Source organism: Mobula birostris, chromosome 11, assembly GCF_030028105.1.
Source record: "Mobula birostris isolate sMobBir1 chromosome 11, sMobBir1.hap1, whole genome shotgun sequence".
Classification (NCBI taxonomy): Eukaryota; Metazoa; Chordata; class Chondrichthyes; order Myliobatiformes; family Myliobatidae; genus Mobula; species Mobula birostris.
Genome location: NC_092380.1, coordinates 20232062 through 20257417, shown reverse-complemented (window position 1 = coordinate 20257417; position 25356 = coordinate 20232062). Strand labels below are relative to the sequence as shown.

Here is a 25356-nt window from a genome sequence, read left to right as displayed (position 1 = left end):
CCATAAAGCAAATAGCATTATGAAGGACTCCACGCACCCCTCATACAAACTCTTCACCTTCCTGCCATCTGGCAAAAGGCACTGAAGCATTTGGGCTCTCACGACCAGACTTGGAGGAAGAAACTGTTACATAGTCTGGTCATGAGAGCCCAAAGGCTCCCTATATTCTTACTCTTGCCTCCTACCAATAAGCCGCTGCTTTATTCATGCTAGAATCTTTCCTGTAATACCGGGGGCTTGCAGCTTGTCAAGTAGTTTCATGTGTGGTGTCTTGTAAAAGACATGAAAATCCAAACACATGTACTGTTTGATATTTCTTCCAACATATTACAATGGGAGATAGAAAATGCATGTCAAAGGGGCAACGTTACAAAAGACATGGGGGATTTCAATATGCAGGTAAAATTCCAACAGATTTGTCAGGCAAGATTTTCCCTTGAGGAAACCATGCTTACTATGGCCTATTTTATCATGTGCTTCCAAGTACCCCAAAACCATATTCTTAACAATCGACTCCAAGATTTTCCCAAACCACTGAGGTCAGACTAATTGGCCTATAATTTCTTTTCTTCTGCCTCTCTCTCTTCTTGAAGTGGAGTGACATTTACAACTTGCCGGTCTTCTGGAACCATTCCAGAATCTAGTGATTCTTGAAAGATCATTACTAATCCCTCTACAATCTCTTCAGCCACCTCTTTTTGTACCCTGGGATGTACACCATCTGGTTCAGGTGTCTTATCTACTTCAGACCTTTCAGATTCCTAAGAACCTTCTCTCTAGTAATGGTAACCTCACGACTCCTGACAACTGGAACTTCCACCATACTGCTAGTGTCTTTCACAGTGAAGACTGATGCAAAATATTTATTCAGTTCATCTGCCATTTCCTTGTCCTCATTACTACCTCTCCAGCATAGTTTTTCAGCAGTCCAATATCCACTCTCTCCTCTATTTCACACTTGAAAAATATTAAGAAACTTTTGATATCCCCTTTAAAATTATTGGCTAGCTTATTTTTTATTACATCTTTACCTTATTAATGACTTTTTTAAGTTGACTTCTATTAGTATTAGAAGCTTCCCTAGCTTCTAACTTCCCACTAATTTTTGCTCTATTATATGCCCTCCCTTTTTGTTGACTTTGACTTCTCTTGTCAGCTAAAGATTGTGTCACCTTGTCTTTAGAATACTTCTTCCTCTTTGGGATGTATATATCCTGTGCCTGCCAAACCACTTCCAGAAATTCCAGCCGTTGCTGTTCTGCCGTCAACCCTGCCAGTGTTCCTTTCCAATCAATTCTAGCCAACTCCACTCTCATACCTCTGTAATTCCCTTTACTTCACTGTAAAACTGATACATCTGACTTTAGCTTCTCCTTCTCATATTTCAGGGTGAATTTGATCATATTATGATCACTTTCCCCTAAGGGTTCTTTTACCTCAAGCTCTCTAATCCATTCTGTTTCATTCTACAACACTTAATCCAGAAAAGCCGATCCCCTAGTGGGCTCAGGTAAGAGTTGCTCTAAAAAAAAGCCATCTCATAGGCATTCTAGAAAATTCCCTTCTTGGAATCCAGCTCCAACCTGATTTTCCCCAATCTTCCTGCTTATTGAAATCCCCCATGACTTTTGTAACATTGCCCCTTTGGCATGCATTTTCTATCTCCCATTGTAATTCGTAGGCCACATCCTTACTACTACTGTTTGGAGGTCTGTATACAACTCCCATCAGGGTCTTTTTACCTCTTGCAGTTCCTTAGCTCTACTCACAATGATTCAATACCTTCCAACACAATGTCTCCAATTTCTAATGATTTGATTTAATTTATTTTTACCCCAAAGAAGTGCCACCTCCTCTGCCTTCCTGCCTGTCCGTTTGATACAATGTGTATCCTTGGACATTAAGCTCCGAGCTATAATCTTCTTTCAGCAATGATTCAGTGTGCCTAAAACATCATAGATGCCAATCCATAACTGTGCTACAAGTTCGATACGGCACATATTCAAATAAAACACCTTCAGTCCTGTATTCATCCTTTCAATTTTGTCTATCTTTTAGTGGCCCTGCTCTATAATCTATTATCCAACTCCCTAAGTTCACATTGCAAGACCTTGTCCCTTTTTCTACCAATGTTATTGGTATACTGATATGTACCACACCATTGGCTGTTCACCCTCTCCCTTCAAAATGCCCTGGAGCTGCTCTGAGACATTCCTGACCCCGGCACCAGGGAGACAACACTCATCATTACTGAAGCACCCATCTTCCCCTCTTACAGTTAGGTCCCTATCACTGGAGACTCACTTACGGGAATTCTTTATGTTTAGTGTTTTTTTAAATTTGCAGTCTGTCTTCTTTTTCCACATTCTTTCAGTCTTTCTTTTTATGTATACATTTTCATAAATTTTATTGTATTTCTTTTCTCCCCAGTAAATGCCAGCAAGACAAATCTCAAAGTAAATTTGAACTAGAGGTCCTCCAATTCTTTTGCCTCCCCCTCCTTCAACTGTGGTGCCACAAACTGGGCAGTTGGTGCTTTCCTCTGAGAGGCCATACCTGCCTGCACTACTGCTCTACCTGGTCACCTGCCCCTGTCCCACCTGTGCAGTCATTGCTCATGTTATTGGTATGCCCAGTTCACTAAACGTGTGTCTTCGGCTTGAATGGGATTAGTGCAGCTCGGCACCTTGGTTGGTATGAATCACTTGGGCTGAAGGGCCCATTTCTGTGCAGTATCTCTCCACACTGGGCCCATCCACAGCTCCAGCTATAGAAAATGGTCAGTGAGGAACACAAGAGATTCTACAGTTGCTGGAAATCCAGAAAGGGGAAGAGAAACAATGGTCAGCCAGGAGTTGCAATTGACACACTCGCTGCACAGGGTCTCTCACATTGCCCATAGACTGCTGGAGCAGCATTCCATGTGGTGGGTTCTGCTACCATTTCTTTGCACTTGGCATTACTGTCCTCCCATTTTCAGCTACTAGTTGCACTAAAAACCCTCTATTACACTAACCTTCCATTACACTTTCAGGGTCTTTAATTTACACTAGCTACTGTAAGGTAAAGTCCCTGAAGGTAGAAAATACCCACTCCTTGCTACTCACCGGAAGTCCTGATGAAGGGTCTCAGCACAAAACATTGACTGTTTATTCCCTTCCATAGATGCTGCCTGATGTGAGGTTTCTCCAGCATTTTGTGTGTACTGTTCGAGATTGCCAGTATCTGCAGAATCACTTAAGTTTATGATTTAATATTCCAACACCTCTTTTATTTATTGAAACAGCCCTGGTGCAGACAGCTGGATTTAAATTTCAAGTAAAAGGTCACAATTTTCAGCACAGAGGGAAGACCTGCTCAAAGTGTCACTTACTTGAAACTGCAAACTTCAGCGAAAACACTGCCTGCTAATCACCCCTGGATAGGTAAAGGCAAGAGCATTTGGGATATTTAAAATGACAGGTAAACGTTTGAAAGATCAGAGAAACAAGGGCTGCTGAAAACTGTAAATGAGGCTTGGGGCAGATTAGTTGTGATCATATTGGATGGCAAGGCTGGTTTGATGGGCCAAGTGATTTACTCCTATTTTGTTATGTGAGTGGTTAATGCCAGAGGTGATGACGGGTTGAGGAAGCATAGAAAGGATATGTGCACCCCCAAGGTACAGGTGTGAGTTGTTGTAGTAAGATCAAAGGTGTAAATTGGTCGGATAATTCACATCAGATGTAAACGCTTAGGAGACCAGTACAGGATGTACCTGCTCCATGTAATCCACAGTGAAAACCTTTTCCTCTTCTTACATTAAGAGATCAACTCGTTTCCCAAAGGTACTGCATGCTCACATTGCACAAGTGTTTTTATTTGCTTATGAAAGCATTTATTAACAAGTAGTAAAGCTTTATTGAAGCATACATACATACAGAATTATACACAATGAGTAAACACATTCATTTTTATAAATCTAGCAGGTCACTCAATTCTCCAGTTAATACAAAAGTACAGATTAAATAAAGAGCAATGCATTGTTATTTTCCCTCAGATCTTATTACATTAGTCACCTTCCTTTAACTTAAGCATATTGCTTTAAAGCCGTCACACTTGGTTTTGCGGCATCTCAGATTCAGATGGGTATATGCTCCATGGTCTTTCCTTTCAAATTTATTTTGATTAATACTTGTTCAGTTTACTGCATCAATACATGGTCAAAAGCAAAGATCAAATAAAAAAAACTAGCCAACTTAAGATAAAAATCAGCATTAAGAAAATAATCAAAGAACTTCCTACCAATTCAACAATTCACAGAAATTCTGTATTTCAAGTAACACAAGGAAATCGGAGAATACCCAAGTATTCCAGAAATTTTTGCTGTCATTAACTACAATTGAAAGTTCTAGATTGTTTTTCCTTTCCTACAATATAATTCACTATTTTACATTATATTTTACACACCATTTTAACATTTCTAAACAATTACTTTCAAATGGAAGGACATGCTAACAATTGGCAACACATTTAAGATGGTTTACTATAACCTCATCCGTGTACCTGAACTGATAAATATTGCATATACAGTTGCAATTTGGGAGAAACTGATTAGTGGAAGCAAATAAATTGTAGGAAGTCTGAAAAGCTGCTGGAATTTCCCCTACTTCAAGGCAGGTTGTTTTGCTTGAATATATCAGGATTGCAGATAATTTTTAAACAATTCCCCCAGAAAGTCCCATTTACACAATTGTTGGTCTCAGAGTGACCCTGGTTGCAGTAATTTTTGCACCGATGGCTTTGTGTTCTAAGGAGTTGGATTTTCCTTCATCCTCGAGTTTCTGGTTGACAACAATGATATCCGTATGGTGATGGGAACCAGATTAACTCTGAAACCAGTGTAAAACAGGATGCAAGGTGCAGCAGCCTCAATGTGCATTGTGCATATTTCCTGCTACGTTGTTACTTGCAAAATATGCAAGGAAAGTTAGTGAACTCTTCCTTTTCAAGAAACTATATATAAAGAAAGATCTTTTAAAACTAACAATTCTTTTAGTGGTTTTGGAATCTATATGAAGATCCATAAATCTACAGTATGAATTAATAGCTGTGCTAAATGCCTACTTTATCCTGCAATCACCCAACTGCAACAGTTGTAAACCCAATACACAGCAGAATTATTTCCCAAGGTCTAGAGAAAAAGTGTGAATCTTCATTCATCGGCTTATTCAACTAGTTATGACCACTTGCCAATGAAAGTTTACAAGAGGACTCCTTCTGACCATGGAGGTGCTTTAAATAGCTCTCCAGTTAAGAGTGCTTAAATTACTGGTGTGGTCTGTACCATTATCAATGAAAGAAGCTACTGAACTGCTTTTAGATGGAAGACTACTAATGGTTTTAACTAAGAACTTGCCAATACACCACGATGCCACATCATTGCTAAAAAAGGACCTATTAATTTTGTTTTAAAAACCCATTAAATTCTGTTCCTTTCAGCTCTTTGCCAAAGACGAGCACTGTAACTATCAACATTACAACACTCAGCTATGATTTAACTGTATATTCAATGCTTTGCAACTATAAAGTTCAACAGTAATCAAACTGAAGTTCTCAAACAACCTCAACTGCTTATTAATTTAGTTGCTTTTGTATTCTCAGAATCATAATAAAATCAGAATGCACACAATGGGTCAAACACATTGTCTTTCCCTGCTGTGGCAGTGTTTCAACCACACTTCGTTCTGTCACTTTGTATATTACTTTATCATCATCAGTAAAAGATATAAATATCAAATTTTAATTGAAAGAGTTGAGATGTTTAGTAATTTTCTTTCAGTGTATACATATAAAAAAAAATCAGATGCAGGAACATGCTACTGTGAAGGGACAATGCTTCTAAGAAGTCAGGCACCACTTGTAGCTAAGTAGAGAAAAAATAAAAGCCATACCAGTGCCTCTTGCTTTACCCCCACCATCATGACATGCATGGTTAATGGTACAAAAGTCTACAGCAGTGTAGCAATGATTAATTTTCTTTATCATTTTGCTTTGGAAAAATATTAACAGAGTTCAGTCTTCATCCTCCATCTATTTTGCAGGCTACCTCCCTCGTGTTCCTTCATTCTCCCACACACACAACTGCAAGCCAAGGCGGCAATGGTTACTGAGCTACTCATAGAGTGGAGTTACACTGTTGACAGGGAAATGAGAGAGTAGTCCAAACTGATCAAACCTCTGGGGTAACCATATCAATTGCTCAGGATTTGTCTTTAGGTGACTAGATGAACAGGTGTTTATCATTTTGGTCAGAGATCTAGACAATGTACTATTACCAGACCTGCAATATGACCATGTGTGAAACACCTTACTGGGCTTTCATCATTATTTCAAAGAGATTAGTTACTAAAGTTTTCTAATATTTCCACCAAGGTATCCTCCATTGAGAGGATAATCACCAAAGCTGAAACAGATGAAATACACTCCAGTTTACCTACTTTATAATTAAATAAAAAGAAAACTCAATTATCCCATCAACACACACAAAGTACTGGAGGAAATCAGCAGGCCTAAATATCTCTTCACCAGAGTTAGTTGGTAAACTTTTGATCTATTCAAAGAAATTTACCAGAATGCTTCATATTATGCCTGTGCCCTGGTTACCTTTATCTGTAACTGTTAAGCTCTAGCCGTTCCCTCAAAATGACCAACTATATCTATCTACTAACAAGTTACAGAATCCTTCTGGAAGTAACTAACACAGTACATCATTCTTAAAAATTAAACAAGCAGTGTCATGGAAGGACAAAAGGTTTCATAAATAAAGTCAAGACCCTGCTAAGCAATGATGGATCTTGTGCACATTGGTTCCAGCAATGAAGGAAACTGAACATCAGCAGTGGAATTATGGATTGTGTCTTTCCAATCCCGTGTGTGTCTAAGTGCACCCTTTAGGCCCATTCAACAAACTGTATAAAATATGATTGGTCATCAGTTATGGTGGGGACAATGCAAAGTGATGAACAGGATTCAAATTCCTGAAACTTACATTCCTTATCTATAGTAACGCAAACTGTCACGTGGGTACTAAAATGTAAAATTTAGAACCAAGATACAGCAAATGTTGAAGTTTAGAAACAAGTCAATCTGATTTTATGTTCCTCTATAAGAAATTACAATAAAACTTTCATGAAGTAGGTCAGACAAATATTACAGAATAACTTCTCCAATCCCCTCCTACCAAGCTGTAAAAATATTTCTTGGTAATATTCCGAATAATGTTGATATTATCTAATTTCAAAAACATGAAGTACTTTATTTGTTACTGAGAAATTTAAACAAAGGACCTTGGTACATCAAACATCAAAATCCCAAAGCCTATTGTGTGATGACCGGCTAATGAGCATAGCTGTGTTATTAATCTATTTTCACAGGCATTACTTAAAATAGCATTGTCATTTTGTAGGAAAACATTGTTTCTGTTGGTACTATACAAAATAATTTCAATAATTTTATACCTTTCTGGCATATTTTGAATATTATCATATTTACAAGCAATATTTTTGTATTCATTAACACTGCCTTCACAGTCTAAATAGTTACAACATCAAGGGCAATACTCCAAAACTGGGATTTGTCATATTAGTCTAATGTTTTCATCCCCAGGTTTGTCCAGAATTCCTAATGGAATAGATCCTGTAGAGTTTAGGCAGACATGGCTCAAGTGGAATCACCAGAGTAGTTTGGTCAATTTTTTTCCCCAACACCTGCATTCTATGGCGACAATATATGGAGGTCAGAGGTTAGGAGGCAGACTTAATTCTGAAAGGCAAGGGAAGTCAAAGAGAGACAACTAGGAAAGAGATAGGGTACAATGGTGTAATGCAATGGCCACCTCACCTACTTCAATGCACAGGCCATCTGTGCAAAGACACCACCATAAGATGCCTGCAGTCCAAGACTCACTTCCTTAGCTGGAGGACACAAGGTGGAAAGAGATGGACTGGGTCAAGTCTAATAAAAATACAGTATCTAACAACACACTTTTTAAAAAGTAAATAATTCACAAATAGTTGAAAGAATAAGAACTTCAAACAGGTTCAGTTGTTCTTCTTTTCATCTGCTGGAGTATATGGTGGGGGCTGATCCTGTAAGAGACAGATCTATTTTACTGCTGGACATGAACAATGAGATAGTCATAAAATATGTTTTTGCATGAATGAGGTACATATTTTTACATCTTAAAAGAACCAACAGGAGTTCACATAAACAATCCAATTGCTAACAGGCATCTACTTAAACACACATGTTCTTGGACAAATATGCATTGGATGCTATGACCTAGAAATGGGAGGATCTGCAATGTACTCCAGAAGCAGTTTGGTGTTAAGAAGTCCATATACAAATATGTAACTTTTCATCAAGGCAGCTGCAAACTGCCAGGAATAGCAGTGTTCGGATTAATCAATACTGTAAAGCAAGACTCAGATTATACATTGGAGCTTCATTTGCAGATACAAAGGATCTTCTACCTACCACGATGGAAAGAAAGTGCTGCTGAATTTCTGGCGGTACTCTCAATCTATATCTCTGTGACATGAGCACTTGAAGGCATTGCCGAAAATTTACATTTGCCACACTAAGTCTTGCCAAGACCAATGGATTTGTGTAAATAAGAACAACTTTCATAATGTAACTGTGGATTGGTTATTACCAGGCAAAGATTTTTTTAGTGCTCAACTTGGGGAAAACTTTGATGGATATGAAAACCTGAAGTTATAATTCTTCAAAAATGAAGACAAAGAACTCTTACCATTGGCATGTACACACTGTGAGGGTTGCATGGGTTATAGTAAGCGCTAGAAGCTGCTTCTGCTGCTTTAGCTCCACCTAAAAGATGAAAAGTTTTAATGTAACTTAATGCAATACATTTCTTCATACTCTTCTACAGACTAATTGAACCCCTTCATCTTTCTCCACTCAAGGAAACACTAAATATTCTGCCAGCAAATACAAAACCCTTTCAACTTCAACTTAACAGAAGAATTTTAAAAGGTTTACAAGATTAGGCTCTCCCAGACTGCCAGACCCTACAAAGGATTGAAAGGACTGCTCAGAGCAAGGGTTCTCAACCAGGGATCCACACACCTCTTGATTAATGGTAAGACTCCATGGCACAAAAAAAGTTGGAAATTGCTGGTCTGGAGAAACATTGTTTCATTTGGTGGTATTCAGTTACAAGAAAAAGTTTGTGAACCCTTTGCAATGACCCAGTTTTCTGCATTAATAACTCATAAAATTGCAGAAAACTAAATAATTGCAAAGGATTCACAAACTTTCTTGCAACTGTACGTTATAGAGTCGAATGACAATAAACTTGAACTTGAAATGATATGTACTATCAAAGTCAATTAATAAAGTTATTTGGATCTTTTTAAAGCGTACATACCAGGCAATCCATGGTCAGCTACATTGGCTGATGGAGGTCCAGGATAAGGAGGTGGGGGAGGCATGCGCATATCCATGGCAGGAGCAGATGGATGGACACCTGAAATTACACATTTACACGTGCATTAAAATAAATCTAATTTATTTCTTCTTACCGCAGTATAATCCCAGCATTGGCGAAATAATTGTTTTCAACAGACTACGCAGGTATAAATGCAAAACTCATACTGTCATAGAAAAGTAGTGCACAGAAATACCCTTTTCAGCCCAACTTGTCCTGCCAATCATGATGCCTATCTGCACTAATTGCATTTGCCCACATTAGGCTGTAGCCCTCTACAGTTCCCATCTAAGATTCTATTTGCAGATACCACTAAATGCATTACAGGGGTATGGATCTTAATCAGCCGAATAAGTGGGCCAAGGAATGGCAAATGGGAGTTTCATTTGGATAAGGGCAAGATGTGACATTTTGAAAAGTCAAATACAGTTATAACTTTCACAATGAATGGCAGGGACTTGGATTCCTAGAAATCATTGTAGAACGGAGGGACTTTGGATCTCTGCACTTGTTGTTGCTTCGGTAAATCAGCCAGCACAATCAAAGGCCCCACCTAACCCAGACATTCTCTCTTCACCCATCTTCCACTGGGCAAAAGAAGTGCAGTTAGAAATTGGCAGTATGACACTGTGGGCATTGCTGAGTATAAAGAAGATCACAGCTGGGAGCCAAACATACAAACATACACATTGTATGAAAAGGACAGGCAGGGAGACAGCGAGCATGTTGTGGCTTTTTTGGTAAAAAAATGAAATCAAATCCTTAGGAAGAGGTGACACAGGACCAGAAGATGCAGAATCCTTCTGAGTAGAGTTGAGAAACTGCAAGGGTAAAAAGACCCCAATAGGCCTCTCTTAATATCAGCCAAGATGTGGGCTACAAATTACAATAGGAGATAGAAAAGCATGTAAAATAGGCAATGTTACAATGATCATGGGGGATGTCAATATGGAAGTAGATTGGTGCTGGATTTCAAAAGCAAGAATTTGTGGAATGCTATGAGATGGCTTTTTAGAACACTTGTGGTTGAGCTGATTAGGGAAAGGCAATTCTGGATTGGGTGTTGTGTGATGAATCAGATTTAATTAGGAAGCTTAAGATATAGGAACCCTTAAGAAGCAGTGATCATAACATCATAGAATTCATCCTGTAGTTTGAGAGGGAGAAGCTAAAATCGAATGTATTAGTAGCATAATAAAGTAAAGAAAACTACAGAGGCAGGAGAGAGAAGTTGGCCAAAGATGATTGGAAGAGGACACGAGCAGGGATAACAGTAGAACAGCAATGGCTGAAATTTCTGGAAGTAATCTGAAAGTCCCAGGATCATTCTAAAGCAAGGCAACCGTGAATATCAAGAGAAGTCAAAGACAGCATAAAAGCAAAATAGGGGGCATACAATATAGCAAAAATTTGTGGGAAGTTAGAGGGTTGGAAATTTTAAAAACCAACAGCCATTTCCCTTTATGACAGGGATGAGTTCTTAGAAAGTATTTTGTTTGCTAAATTTCATAATTTCTTAAGACTGCATTATGGACATTTTGGTCAAGTTTATTCCTGTGTGTGGCAAGTGCTGTGCTATTTACTATAATGAATAAATCAAAAGCCATACACTAAAGGGTGAATGCTCTTAAGCAGGAATGTGGAAGTGTAACAGATTTACTCAGGGAAATGCACAAAAGGAAATATGGAGCTTGTTTTGGGGGCACCTGCTTGGGGCTCTGGATAGGTTTGATCACTGAGGCAGGAAAAGGATGGTAGGGTGAAGAGTCAACGGCCTTTTTGCAGAAGTTGATAAACTTGCCTCTCTATTAACAACATAAAATGCTGTAAAGTGTTAAGAAGAAAACAAAAAACCGAGAGCAACTCACAAGGAATATTAAAATAGGTGACAAAGTTTGGCGAGGAGATTAAAGACCCTTATAGAGGAGAAGACAGATTTATGGATGAAGTCCCACAATTTTGTGTGTGGACTGAGAAAGACACAGTCTGCAAGGATGAAATGGTGAAAAACAGAGTACAAGACACTGACATTACAGGCGTATAAAGGTCTTGGAAGGTTCTGGAGCTACAGCAGAGTACAATATTAGTCTGCGAGGTGACCGGAGGGCTCCGATATGAAAAGTATGCTAATTTTAAAATAAGAGCAATTAGATGTTCTATGCATTTTCTGAGATCAGTTACATAGCAGCCTTGCACGTTTAAAGCAATTGTACAACCAGTTCTTTTAACTAACATGCACCTTATGAAACAAGGGTAAAAAAATAAGTGACACCTTTCAGTGGAGAAAGCCAAAAACTTATAGAAGCTGTATTTAACCCTTAAATACAAAACTGATTTTTGAAGACATTGCAGAAAGACTTTCAAACACTCCCCATCAACAGGGAAGGTTGGTGGATAAGTTGACTCTAACCTCTGTGAACACAGCTATTTAATCACAGATTAGCAGGCATCAGGTTATCCCCAGATTACACCAAGGAACTCCTTTCCTCAGACTGTACTCATCATTTGAAATTAACCCAGAGTGCAGTAACCAGGCAACCAAGACACCCATGACATTTCAGTTTTTAAGCCTGATTTCCAAAGTAATATTCTGGATAGAATTTGGGAGTAACTTGAGATATGTGGAGAGTGGAACATTGTTGGGATGGTCAGGTGACTTTGAACCTACAGTTCCAAAACTCTCCAACAATATTAGCTTCTCTCAGCTCATTTCTGGTCTCTTCAAATTCAAGAGACTTTTCATATTTAGCCAGTTACACCCTTATTGTTGTATTACATAACTATTAGAGTTGTAGATGGCAAATCAGATGCACCTTCATCTTTTATCTTCTAGCAATTCTTATACTTCTTTAGCTTTTATTAAGAGGAAAGAACAGGTTCATTAATACTTCTGCTACTTCTACTGCAGAATCAGCTGACTGGCCTTTAGCACTGCCATTGTCTTATCAGTAAGCTTTTTATCTTTACCTGACTGTGGTGCAGGCATTCCATAAAGATATCCCATTGATGTTGGTGGTGGTCCATAACCTCCATTCAAAGGAGGAGGCTGATATGGATATGGACCGTTCCCTGCATATGGTCCATTTGCTGCATAGGGTCCATTCGTTGCGTACGGTCCATTTGCTGCGTATGGTCCATTTGCTGGCACAAATCCAAAATTCATAACCCCCATTGGTTCATATCCAAAAGCATTGTTCTGTGCAGGAGTACCCCTAGAAGCTAACAGAACAAAGTCAATTACATTTTGCAGACAACACAGGTTATTGCAATAAAGAATTAAGTCATGGTTCATTGCAACCAGCGCATCCTGGAAAATTAGAGTATGACTGATTTTAACAAGTGAACGGTATATTATAGCATTACTGCATCCATGTGCAACATTGCTCTTCAAGCTGAGAGGTGCCTACAAAAGACATCGTTAAAAAAATCTATACAAAACTCAAGTTTGAAATACTTCCTTCCAGTATTTCCCAAGACTTGGACATGTCCAAAACGTATGAATTAGTGAAGCTTCTCCATTATTACATTTATCACAAAAGGGAAATATATCCGAATAAAAATGAGATAGCTTATCCTTGGTCATGTGGGCCCTATGGACCACTTTAAATTGTAAGAGAGATTGTAACTGTCTCTGCACTTTTCAAAGTAAATTTTAAGCCTAATCCTTTGGACTGCTTTATTCAGTATTGTTGGAGAAAAAGATATTATTCTGGAGACATCTGATTTGCACATTTTGGCTTTTATTTGTCTTATAGCCAGGAGGATGCTCTTGCTTAAATGGACGGATGTTGTTCCGTCTACTCACGCTCAATGGTTACGTGATGTTATGTCATGTTGAAATTTAGAAAAGATCCATTGTTCAATTTCTGAATCCAGCCAGGACTTTCACACATTGTGGGGACCATTTTTGAACTATTTTCAAAATCTTTGATTTGTTGTTAAAGTACAAATGTTGGCTTATAACATATTTCACTATATAAAGTTTTTTTTCCTTCTTTCTTTCTTTATCAAGCAGCTTCGATCTTGGTAGTGGGTTTAGATTTTTTTTCTGTATAATCATAGAATTATCATATTTCAATATTATGATTTAATTTAATTTACATGAATATAGAGTAATGAGGTTGCAAGTGTGATTCAAATATGTATTGGTATTTTATCTTTTTTTGACTTATAATACAATGTTTGTACATACTTCTTGTATTCTATCTTTTCTGCAGAAATTAATAATAAAAATATTGGAAAAAACTCGAATTATAATTTTTGTACTTAGAGTATATAAATAAAAACGTAGAATTGACACTATTCTATGTTGATTGTACAGGCCATATAATCAAATTATAGTTCACCTGCTAGAAGTACAGATGATTGTTCTATTAGTTCAGCCAATCCTCTTTAACCATTACATGAAATGATTAGTCATAGAAAAGTACAGCACAGAACCAGGTCCCTCAGCCCATCTAGTCAGTGCCAAACTATTTAAGCTACCTATTCCCATTAACCTGCACCGGGACCATAGCCCTCCATACCCCTACTATCCATTCACATTTCTCTTAAAAGTTGAAATAAGCTTGCATGCACCACTTGTGCTGGCGGCTCATTCCACACTCTCACCACGCTCAAAGTGAAGAAGTTTCCCCTCATGTTCCGCCTTAAACTTTTCATCTTTCACCCTTAACCAATGACCTCTGGTTTTAGTCTCATCCAACCTCAGTGGAAAAAGCCTGCTTGCTTGCGTTTACCCTATCTATACCTCTATCAAATCTCCTCCCAATCTTCTCCGTTCCAAGGAATAAAGTCAGAATCAGAATCAGGTTTATTATCACTGGCATGTGACGTTAAATTTGTTAACTTAGTAGCAGCAGTTCAATGCAATACATAATCTAGCAGAGAGAGAAAATAATAAAAAAAACAATAATAAACAAACAAGTAAATCAATTACATATATTGAATAGATTTTTAAAAATGTGCAAAAACAGAAATACTGTATATTAAAAAAAAGTGAGGTTGTGTCCAAAGCTTCAATGTCCATTTAGGAATCAGATGGCAGAGGGGAAGAAGCTGTTCCTGAATCGCTGAGTGTGTGCCTTCAGGCCTCTGTATCTCCTACCTGTGAGAAAAGGGCATGCCCTGGGTGCTGGAGGTCCCTGATAATAGATGCTGCCTTTCTGAGACACCATTCCTTAAAGATGTCCTGGGTATTGGTAGGCTGGATGGAGCTGACTAGATTTACAACCTTCTGCAGCCTCTTTCAGTCCTGTGCAGTAGCCCCTCCATACCAAGCAGCGATGCAGCCTGTCAGAATGCTCTCCATGGTACATCTATAGAAGTTTTTGAGTGTATTTGTTGATATCTCTGCAAACTCCTAATGAAGTATAGCCACTGTCTTGCCTTCTTTATGACTTCATTGATATGTTGGGACCAGGTTAGATCCTCAGAGATCTTGACACCAAGGAACTTGAAGATGCTCACTCTCTCCACTTCTGATCCCTCTATGAGGATTGGTACTTGCTCCTTCGTCTTACCCTTCCTGAAGTCCACAATCAGTCTTGACCTATTCATTCTTTCTTTATAACTCAGGTCCTCCAGACCCAGCAACATCTTCGTAAATTTTCTCTTTCAAAATTATTTACATATTTCCTGTAGGTAGGTGACCAAAGCTGCACCCAATACTCTAAATTAGGTCTCACCAATGCCTTATACAACTTCCATCCCATACTCAATACTTTCATTTATGAAGGCCAATGTGCCAAAAGCTTCCTTTATGAACCCATCTACCGGTGACAACATTTTTAATGAATTATGGACCTGTATTCCCAGATCCCTTTGTTCTACCTCAGTGCTCTACCATTCACAGTGTAAGATCTACCCTGGTTGGTCCTACCAAAGTGCAACACCTTGCACTAGGCTGTATTAAATTCCAACTGCCATTTTTCAGCCCATCTTTCCAGCGCATCCAGATCCTGCTGCAAGCCATGATAGCCTTCCTCGCTGCCCACTACACCTCTAATCTTGGTGTCATCTCCAAAGTTGCTGATCCAGTTAATCACATTATCATTCAGATCATTGATATAAATGACAAACAATGGACCCAGCAACAATCTCTGTGGCACTCTAGTCACAGGCCTCCAAACAGAGAGGCAATCATCTACAACCACTCTCTGGCTTCTCCCACAAAGCCAACGTCTAATCCAATTTACTACTTCATCCTGAATGCTGAGTGACTGAACCTTCTTGACCAAACTCCCATGCAGGACCTTATCAAATATTTTGCTAAAGTCCACATAGGCAACATCCAATGATTTACCTTCATCAACTTTCCTGGCAACTTCTTTGAGAAACTCTGAAACATTGGTTAGACATGACCTACCATGCACGAAACCATGCTGACTATCCCTAATCAGTCCACGTCTATCCAAGTACTTACATATCTAGTCTCTTAGAATATCTTCCAATAACCTTCCCACTACTGACTTCAGGCTTGCTGGCCTATAGCTTCCTGGTTTATTTTTAGAGCAGAACAACATTGGCTATCCTCTAATACCTCTCCTGTCACTAAGGTTAATTTAAATACCTCTGCTGGGGCCCCAGCAATTTCTGTATTTGCCTCCTTCAGCGTTTGAGGGAACACCTCATTAGGCCCTGGGGATTTATCCACCCTAATTTGCCTCAGGACAGTAAACACCTCCTCCTCTGTAATCTGAATAGGGTCCCTGAACTTGATGCCACTTTGCCTCACTTCTATAGACGTATTCATCTTCTGAGTAAATACAGATGCAAAAAACTCTTGTCAAATCTTAATTACTTATCTTATAATGACCACTCCCACTGTGACTATACCAAAACTCTAATAAGCTACTATCTACCCTTCTGGAAATACGGTGATGTTTGCAATTTCCATTCACTGGGAATTCTGTACTAAAGACTCACCTGGTTCTGCTGGCAATGCTCCCTAAATATTTACCAGGCTGAGTGAAATGTTAATGTGCAATATCTTAAAAAAAAAAGGTGAATTATATGTACAAGGTTTAATAAAATAACACCCATCCAGAAAATCTGAACAACTGGCACCACCAAAGTTCCTAGAATGCTGGATTAATGGAGGCTTACTGTACTGTTTTCTACCAGTGCACAGCAGGATCAGAATTATGGTTATATTTAACTGCTGGACATCTCAGAGTTGAAATGAGTGCCACATGAAAATGCTGTACTTTCAGTTACACCGTACTGAACGACGGTTGATGATGATACTGGAGTTTCAATTTCAAGACCACCTAAAATCCTTTCTATTAGCAATGTCTATACATGCTGAAAAACAAATGTACTTTATTTATGGACCTTTTTCTCAGGTTCCATTCAAATCATTTAAAACCCACAGGACACGTCATTTTGAAACGTGGAGGGTGCCAGTTCACAGACTTATGTTCATCCTTGGCTGGATGGAACAATGAAGTCCTGAGATACTTTAGCTCAGCAGGAAGTAAAAACTGTGTATTTTTAAATCTGTTGAAGCCCCATCAACTATCTATTAATAACAGGGGCTAAGGCTTTCACAGAAAACAAAACAGGTAACAAAACCTAAGCAGTAGAGCTTAAGTCACATACCTCGAGTTAGATAGGATACTGCAGCCTCCAATTCTCTAGAAGTGTATTACAGCTATGAGTAAGAATCATAAGTATCTACCAGTGGTTAACAGTTTTTGCATTTATGTTTGTACCCTTTTTGACATCAAAGTGAAAAACTGCAATGCTTCAAGTTTTGTGGTTTATGTTGCTGTGCCAACAAAAAATTTAATGAACCATCTGTAATAAATCTGCATCAATCTTGTGTATAAATTTTAAATGCTGTAATCATGAGCAACCTCCTGTGTGGATCATACTGAAAGCCTTTTGAAAATCCAAATGCACCACGTCCTCAAAAAACTCCAGCAAACTCAAACACAATGTTGCTGTCATAATTCATACTAACTCTGTTTCAGTTATTCACTCTTTTCAAGTTCTTCTGTCACTATACCCTTTGTAATAAATTCCAGTAGTTTTCTATGTTCTTTCACATTCCTTTCTTGAACAAACTTAATGTCATGTGCGTCAGTGCCAATAAATCTGATTCTAAGTTGTTTGATTACATTGCTGTCCTCCAGTCCACAGGTACAATTTAAGAACCTATATAGACGTTTGGAAAATGAATTACAGAATATCCACCATCTCTTTCAAAACTCAAGACTTAATGGATGAGACAAATGATGTAGAAAGCTGAAGACTACAAACACCTTCTGCTATTTATATGTGCACCTACCCGCCTGCACTAATGCAGAAAAAATACCTCTTCCTATTTTTCCATGCTTGCTATCTGGTCTCCCTATCCCAGTAAATCAATCTAATAAATCTTCCGTATATTAATCTAAAGCCAAATATTTCTCTTTACAGCTAAGGCAATTAGGACAACACACATCAAAGTTGCTGGTGAACTCAGCAGGCCAGGCAGCATCTCTAGGAAGAGGTACAGTCGATGTTTCGAGCTGGGACCCTTCGTCAGGACTATAGGACCATTACAGACGGCAAAGAAAGTGTCCCAAAGGTGTGGAAGGGTCTGGGATAGGGACACCAAATACCTCTTCATGGCGGAGAAGGTTGCCTTCAGAGCTTGACGGGAGAAGCGATGAGAGGCAGAGTCAATAAAATATGAGTACCTGGGATCCTCAGAAGGTCCAAATTGAGAGGCGAAAACGAATCCTAAAGCCAACTGGAGTAAGTTGGCGGCGGAGACACGTTCCAAGAAAGGATATATGGCTGTGATAGCGAGTCTGAGTCAAAATGTGGTCGAAAAGTTGAAGGGCCAAAAAAACTACAGATGGGGAGCAGTGAGAGATGGTTTCACTGAACTCCCATCGAAGAGAAGATTTAAACTTCTTCAGTGTAGGCATCACTGGAAGAGGCTTCGCAGTAGTGAATTTAAAAACGCAAACACGAGGAATTCTGCAGATGCTGGAAATTCAAGCAACACACATCAAAGTTGCTGGTGAACGCAGCAGGCCAGGCAGCATCTCTAGGAAGAGGTACAGTCGACGTCTCGGCCTGAAGCATTGACTGTACCTCTTCCTAGAGATGCTGCCTGGCCTGCTGTGTTCACCAGCAACTTTGATGTGTGTTGTTTGAATTTCCAGCATCTGCAGTATTCCTCGTGTAAGGCAATTAGGAGGCTAGATTTAAAGAAAGCATAATACAACCACACAAAAATTCTAAATATCAAAACTTATTACTAGAATAAATAAATATTACTTTCTCACAATGCCTATTCTCATCAGAACAGGTGAAACAATTGCTCCTTAAAAAGATGCGTCTTTAAAAAAATATCGTAAGTAGAATTCCAGTTAATTGGGACACATTAGGAATAGTACATTTTGGCCCAATTAAGCGGCTGCCCCAATTTGCTGAATGTGGCACGTGGCCAAGTGGTTAGGGCTTTGGACTAGCGACCTGAAGGTCGTGGGTTCGAGCCTCGGCCGTAGCAGCGTGTGTGTGTCCTTGAGCAGGGCACTTAACCACACAATGCTCCAGTCTACCCAGCTGAGAATGGGTACCGGCAAAAATGCTGGGGGTTAACGTCGCGATAGACTGGTGTCCTATCCGGGGCAGGGAGAGTCTTGTACTCTCAGTCACTTCATGCCATGGAAACCGGCATAAGCACCGGCCACAAGGCTCGTGACAGACTTTAATCCAATTTGCTGAAGTTTCATGGAAATAGTTAAAAAGACAAATGACAAACTGCTGTTTAACTGAGTAACAAATTATGAACTTAAATGAAATACAGAACAAATTGGAACACTACAAATACTACTACAGTACTATAAAACTGTGTATTTGCTCCTTAATTTTTATTGAAGGATATAGTTTTCGCTGCCATTTTAATTTGATTGATTTTAAATGAACAAAATCAGCGCAGCCCTGGTGCAGATAATGGAATGCCTGCATGCAATTTTTATTGATTGCATCCTTGAAATCATCATTTTCATTGTAACGTTCAAGATGATTGTCAATACCCTCAAGTTCTTTGTAGTTCCACTTGTTGAATAGTGAACTAGTTTCAATTTCACTCCTGGCTGTTTCTGGCATCTCCTTGCCTAAATGCTTCAAATCACACTGAGCAAAAGAATTCTGTAATGTCTTACTGCTTATTTCTCGCCAACTATCGGTGACAAAAATTCACTGCTCTTTAAACACAAATACACAAATCTGATGCTAGTTATAAACTGTGCAGCAACTGTTACATGCCTCAAGGAGATCTATGACTTTTTTTTGTGAGAATGATGTTATGGTCTTTTGGAGGTCACCTGATGTAATTTTCCCGCCGTTGTGAGGTCATGTGGTGACATGTGCACCATGGGTATATAAGGGAAGACCCCAGATGACGCAGTTAGCTTTTAGTTTTTAGATTTCCAGCTAGAATGTACTGTGTCTCTGTTTCTGTTGCGTATTTGTTTTTATGATGCAGTTTCATGTTTAAAACGGAGTGTTGCGTTCTATTGCAAGGTACAATATTACTGGACTGGAAATTTTTGCTAGACGTGTTGATGTACCTTATTCCAGTAGTAGAAGGGAGAGTGAAGACTTTATCGAAGTACAAGACCCGAAGGAGCGAGAGGAGTCGGCATCGTTCGGCAGTTTAACAAAGGATCGACCTTATTGAGTCTTCGTTGAAGGAGTAGTGACCTGCATCGAAGATAATTCTTGCCAAAAGAGCAAGGAGTTCATGCAGGATTTGCTCTCTAGAAGAATTTAAGGTCAGTTGTTTTAAACTGTTTATTTCCGGCATCGTGAATCCTGTGGACAGAACCAGGAGGAAAGTTGCGTCTATGAAGAAATCCTACTCCAGAGAAGTCTCTCCCAATTGAACGTATAAATCTGTTGGACTTTCGATTTACCATTTTAAGAACTATATCTGACTTTACCGCTTTAAGAACAGTTTTCGCATTTAACGCTTTCAGAACCAGTGCCGATCTGTGAATGGCTGCATAGCGGTTAACTTCCGGTTAAGGTTTTCGTTTTTTTTTATTGTTTATCTGTGTTTAATAAATGTTTGGTTGTTTTTATATAACCTGTCTCGATTGATACTCATTGTTGCTGGTTACGTAACACAACAAACTTCTGTCCCAATTAAGTGGCATAGTGTCTAAAATCCCAGATATTTTCTCGAATAGTTTGTGTTCTTTAAAATAGATGCTGCCCCTATTAACTGATGACCCAATTAACTGGAATCCACTGTAATTATTATTGACACATTGACAAAGACTCTTTACAAATCTACATATATTTTAAATGATTTAAATGTTATGTCTGATTTTTCTGCATTACTTTTTTGCCAAGGAGACTGATTTTTAGTTTGAAGAAGTCTTTATACTTGTTCTGCCTGTCTCCAATATGCAGAACGACTTCACTGGAATTGTTGAAACTGTGTCTAAAAATACCTCTGTTGAAGCTAATAATCTCCCTCAGAATTGCAAAGAGTTGCACATGGACAGGATTTGGCGATACAGTTTTGAAGCTTACCTTGTTGCGCCACTTTGAACATCAATTGACCAAAATCAATGGCTCCTCCACTGTTGAAAACCAATTTAAATGAAGCCTGACCTTCCCAGCCACCTGCCAGTCAATAGATTCCAAATTACATATAATACAAACAAAAATTGTTAAAACAATTGATTTATTTTCTAAGACTTTGGACTTCAGTTCATCTACAAGAACTGCTCAATATATTCTAACGTACAATAAATCTTGTTTATGTATTCTCCCAATGCTTGCTAATTTACATTAACTAAAGGTCTAGCAATGGCTTATTTTAAAAATTCTCATCTATTCTCTTATATCCTGTTTATTTTTCACCTAATCTAGGAAGACATTTCATGATAGCCATTTTCCAAGAATTCTGCTCTTGTGAATCCACGATGTCCTTTGTTGTACCTCGGTTGCCATGGCCCTGGCTATGGAATGCCTCCTGCATCTCAGTATTCTTCTTATTTTAGAACATATCTTGACCTTACCTAGCATATTAACTCCTTTGACAGTTGGGTAGCAAATTAAGATTTGATAGTCGCTCCAATGAATTGCTTTAGAATGTTTAACTATATTAAATATATAAATTAAATATAATAAGCATTGTTTTGTTCATCTTAATTCTACACAATGAATCTACTTACAGAATGACCATTGACAGTTTCTAATTAGGTGTTTCTGTGTCCAAGATATACCACTTTCTCCAAAGTCAGAATTCTTTAGCTTTTGGCAACAAACATATCTTTCCAACCACTATCAACTGGATCAGACTGCAGGCAACAGGGCATTGCTTGAGTTTTAAATACTACATCCTATTATCGACAGTGCTGTGTTCCACTTCTACAACACTGTCCTCCACATGGGGGCTACAGAGATCACACATTTGTTGACATAAAGTGAGTAATATTAACTGACACTCTTCCCTTCTCCCTCTAATGGGAATAAAGAATTTTCTTCAAATCTTTGGATTTGCTAATAACCACAAGTTTACATGCTTCCTTCCCACCCCTCAAAGTTCCTGATAACATATTTATGTTTGAGATTATTTTTCATAATAAGTTCATTGTCAGTTAATCCAAATCATGACTAAACTACAGTTAAAAATTTTCATATTAAGCATTTTTTTAAACTTTTGGTCTCATTATCCTCCTTCCTCAGTAAAATTGTAAGACCATAAGATCATAAGATAATGGGAGCAGAAGTAGGCCATTCGGCCCATCAAGACTGCTCCGCCATTCAATCATGGCTGATCCAATTCTTCCAGTCATCCCCACTCCCCTGCCTTCTCCCCATACCCTTTGATGACCTGAACCTATCTATCTCTGCCTTAAATACACCCAATGACTTGGCCTCCACAGCCACTCGTGGCAACAAATTCCACAGATTTACCACCCTCTGACTAAAATAATTTCTCCGCATCTCTGTTCTAAATGGACGTCCTTCAATCCTGAAGTCATGCCCTCTTGTCTTAGACTGGCCTACTATGGGAAATAACTTTGCCTTATATAATCTGTTCAGGCCTTTTAACATTCGGAATGTTTCTATGAGATCCCCCCCTCATTCTCCTGAGCTCCAGGGAATACAGCCCAAGAGCTGCCAGATGTTCCTCATATGGTAACCCTTGCATTCCTGGAATCATTCTCATGAATCTTCTCTCAACCCTCTCCAATGTCAGTACGTCCTATCTAAAATAAGGAGCCCAGAACTGCACACAATACCCCAAGTGTGGTCTCACGAGTGCCTTATAGAGCGTCAATATCACATCCCTGCTCTTATATTCTATACTTCTAGAAATGAATGCCAACATTGCATTCGCCTTCTTCACCACCGACTCAACGTGGAGGTTAACTTTTAGGGTATCCTGCACAAGGACTCCCAAGTCCCTTTGCATCCCTGCGTTATGAATTCTCTCTCCATCTAAATAATAGTTTGCCCATTTATTTCTTCCACCAAGATGCATGACCATACATTTTCCAACATTGTATTTCATTTGCCACTTCTTTGCCCATTTCCCTAAACCATCTAAGTCTCTCTGCAGGCTCTCTGTTTCCTCAACACTACCCGCTCCTCCACCTATCTTTCTATCATCTGCAAATTTAGCGACAAATCCATTAATCCCATAGTCCAAATCGTTGACATACAATGTAAAAAGCAACTGTCCCAACACCGGCCCCCGTGGAACTCCACTGGTAACCCGCAGCCAGCCAGAATAGGATCCCTTTATTCCCACTCTCTGCTTTCCGCCGATCAACCAATGCTCCACCCAACTTCCCTGTAACTCCATGGGCTCTTATTTTGCTAAGCAGCTTCATGTGCGGCACCTTGTCAAAGCCGTTCTGAAGATCCAAGTACACCACATCCACTGAATCTCCTTTGTCTATCCTGCTTGTAATTTCCTCAAAAAATTGCAGTAGGTTAGTCAGGTAGGATTTTCCTTTCAGAAAACCATGCTGACTTTGGCCTATCTTGTCATATGTCTCCAGGTACTCCATAATCTCATTCCTAACTATCAATTCCAACAACTTTTCAACCACTGACGTCAGGCTAACAGGTCTATAGTTTCCTTCCTGCTGCCTCTCACCCTTCTTAAATAGCGGACTAACATTTGCAATTTTTCAGTCATCTGGTACAATGCCAGAATCTATCGACTCTTGAATGATCATTGTTAATGCCTCCGCAATCTCACCAGCTACTTCCTTTAGAACCCAAAGGTGCCTTCCATCAGGTCCAGGAGATTTATCCACCCTCAGACCATTAAGCTTCCTGAATACCCTCTCAGTCGTAATTTTCACTGCACATACTTCACTTCAAGGTCCTGACACTCTTGAATGTCCGGTATACTGCAGATGTCTTCCACTGTGAAGACTGATGCAAAATAAGCATCCAGTTCCTCTGTCATCTCTGTGTCTCTCATTACAATATCTCCAGTGTCATTTTCTATTGGTCCTATATCTACCCTCAACTCTCTTTTACCTTTATATACTTAAAAAAGCTTTTAGTATCTTCTTTGATATTAGACGCCAGCTTTCTTTCATAATCCACCTTTTTCTTCCTAATGACCTTAGTTTCTTAGTTTCCTTTTGCAAGTTTTTAAAAACTTCCTAATCCTCTATCTTGCCACTAGCTTTGGCTTCATTGTCTCTTTTGTTTTTACTTTGGCTCTGACTTCATTTGTCAGCCACAGTAGTGTCCTTCTCCCATTCAAAAATTTCCTCTTAATTGGAATACATCTATCTTGCACTTCCCTCTTTTTTCGCAGAAACTCCAGCTACTTCTGCTCTGCTGTTCTTCCTGCTAGTGTCCCTTTCCAGTTAACCTTGGCCAGTTCCCCTCTTACGCCATTGTAATTTCCTTTATTCCACTGAAATACCGACACATTGGAATTAAGTTTTTCCTTCTCAAGTTTCAAAATAGTTGGAAACACAACTTGTTTCAGTTCTGAACTTTGATTATTTTACATACCTCCAGGTTCAGCCCGAATGGTTCCCTTTATGTAATTAGCCGAGAAGACTGGTTGCTCAATAGAACATCCTTTTACAAGGTAGAAGGGCATCATGAATGACTGCATTGGATCCTTTCCTTTTGATAGAAAGATCATCTGAAATAACAAGTGAAACTGGCTTGTATAATTACAGATTTGCTTTTAAGCCTTCAATTTTTCCCTCCAGCAAAATAACACAGCTATAGGAGGCAGCAGTCAAATGGAGACTGGCCCAGTATAGAAACATCAATGCTCTTGAATAGAAAATCCTACAGTAAGTAATGGATACAGGTAAATCCGTCCCCACCACTGAGCACATTGACAAGGAGCACTGTCGCAGGAAACCAGCATCCATCATTAAGGTCCCCCACCAACCAGGCCATGCTCTGTTCTCGCTACTGCCATCAGGAAGGAGGTACAAGAATCTTAAGTCCTATATCATTAGGGTCAGGAACAGTTATTACCAGGCAGCATCAATAGAAAAGAGTACCAAAGGGTCTCAGCCCGAAACGCCATAAGAACATAAGAAATAGGAGCAGGAGCAGGCCTTTTGACCTGGCAATGGACTCATCTCCACCTACCTGTGCTTTCCCCATAACCCTTAATCCCCCTACTATGCAAGAATCTATCCAACCATTTCATAAGTATATTTACTGAGGTAGCCTCCACTGTTTCATTGGGCAGAGAATTTCACAGGTTCACCACTCTCTGGCAAAAACAGTTCCCCTCATCTCTGTCCTAAATCTACTCTTGAGGCAATGCCCCCTAGTTCTAGTCTCACCTACCAGTGGAAACAACTTTCCTGCCTCTATCTTATTTATCCCTGACATAATATTAT

General features: G+C 39.1%; 1 protein-coding gene across 1 annotated transcript in view; it reads right to left on the bottom strand.

The window, feature by feature from the left end:
- Nucleotides 1-3852: 3852 nt before the first annotated feature.
- The window catches only part of LOC140204914 (WW domain-binding protein 2-like), a 61753-nt gene continuing 40249 nt past the window's right edge, over nucleotides 3853-25356 (bottom strand). Inside the window, exons 3-8 of the mRNA XM_072271862.1 lie at nucleotides 24500-24635; nucleotides 21035-21127; nucleotides 12458-12709; nucleotides 9431-9529; nucleotides 8795-8871; nucleotides 3853-8129 (exon numbers count right to left, since the gene is read on the bottom strand). Of these exons, the coding sequence (XP_072127963.1) occupies nucleotides 8082-8129; nucleotides 8795-8871; nucleotides 9431-9529; nucleotides 12458-12709; nucleotides 21035-21127; nucleotides 24500-24635 (705 nt within the window). The 3' untranslated portion in view covers nucleotides 3853-8081. The remainder of the gene's footprint in view (nucleotides 8130-8794; nucleotides 8872-9430; nucleotides 9530-12457; nucleotides 12710-21034; nucleotides 21128-24499; nucleotides 24636-25356) is intronic.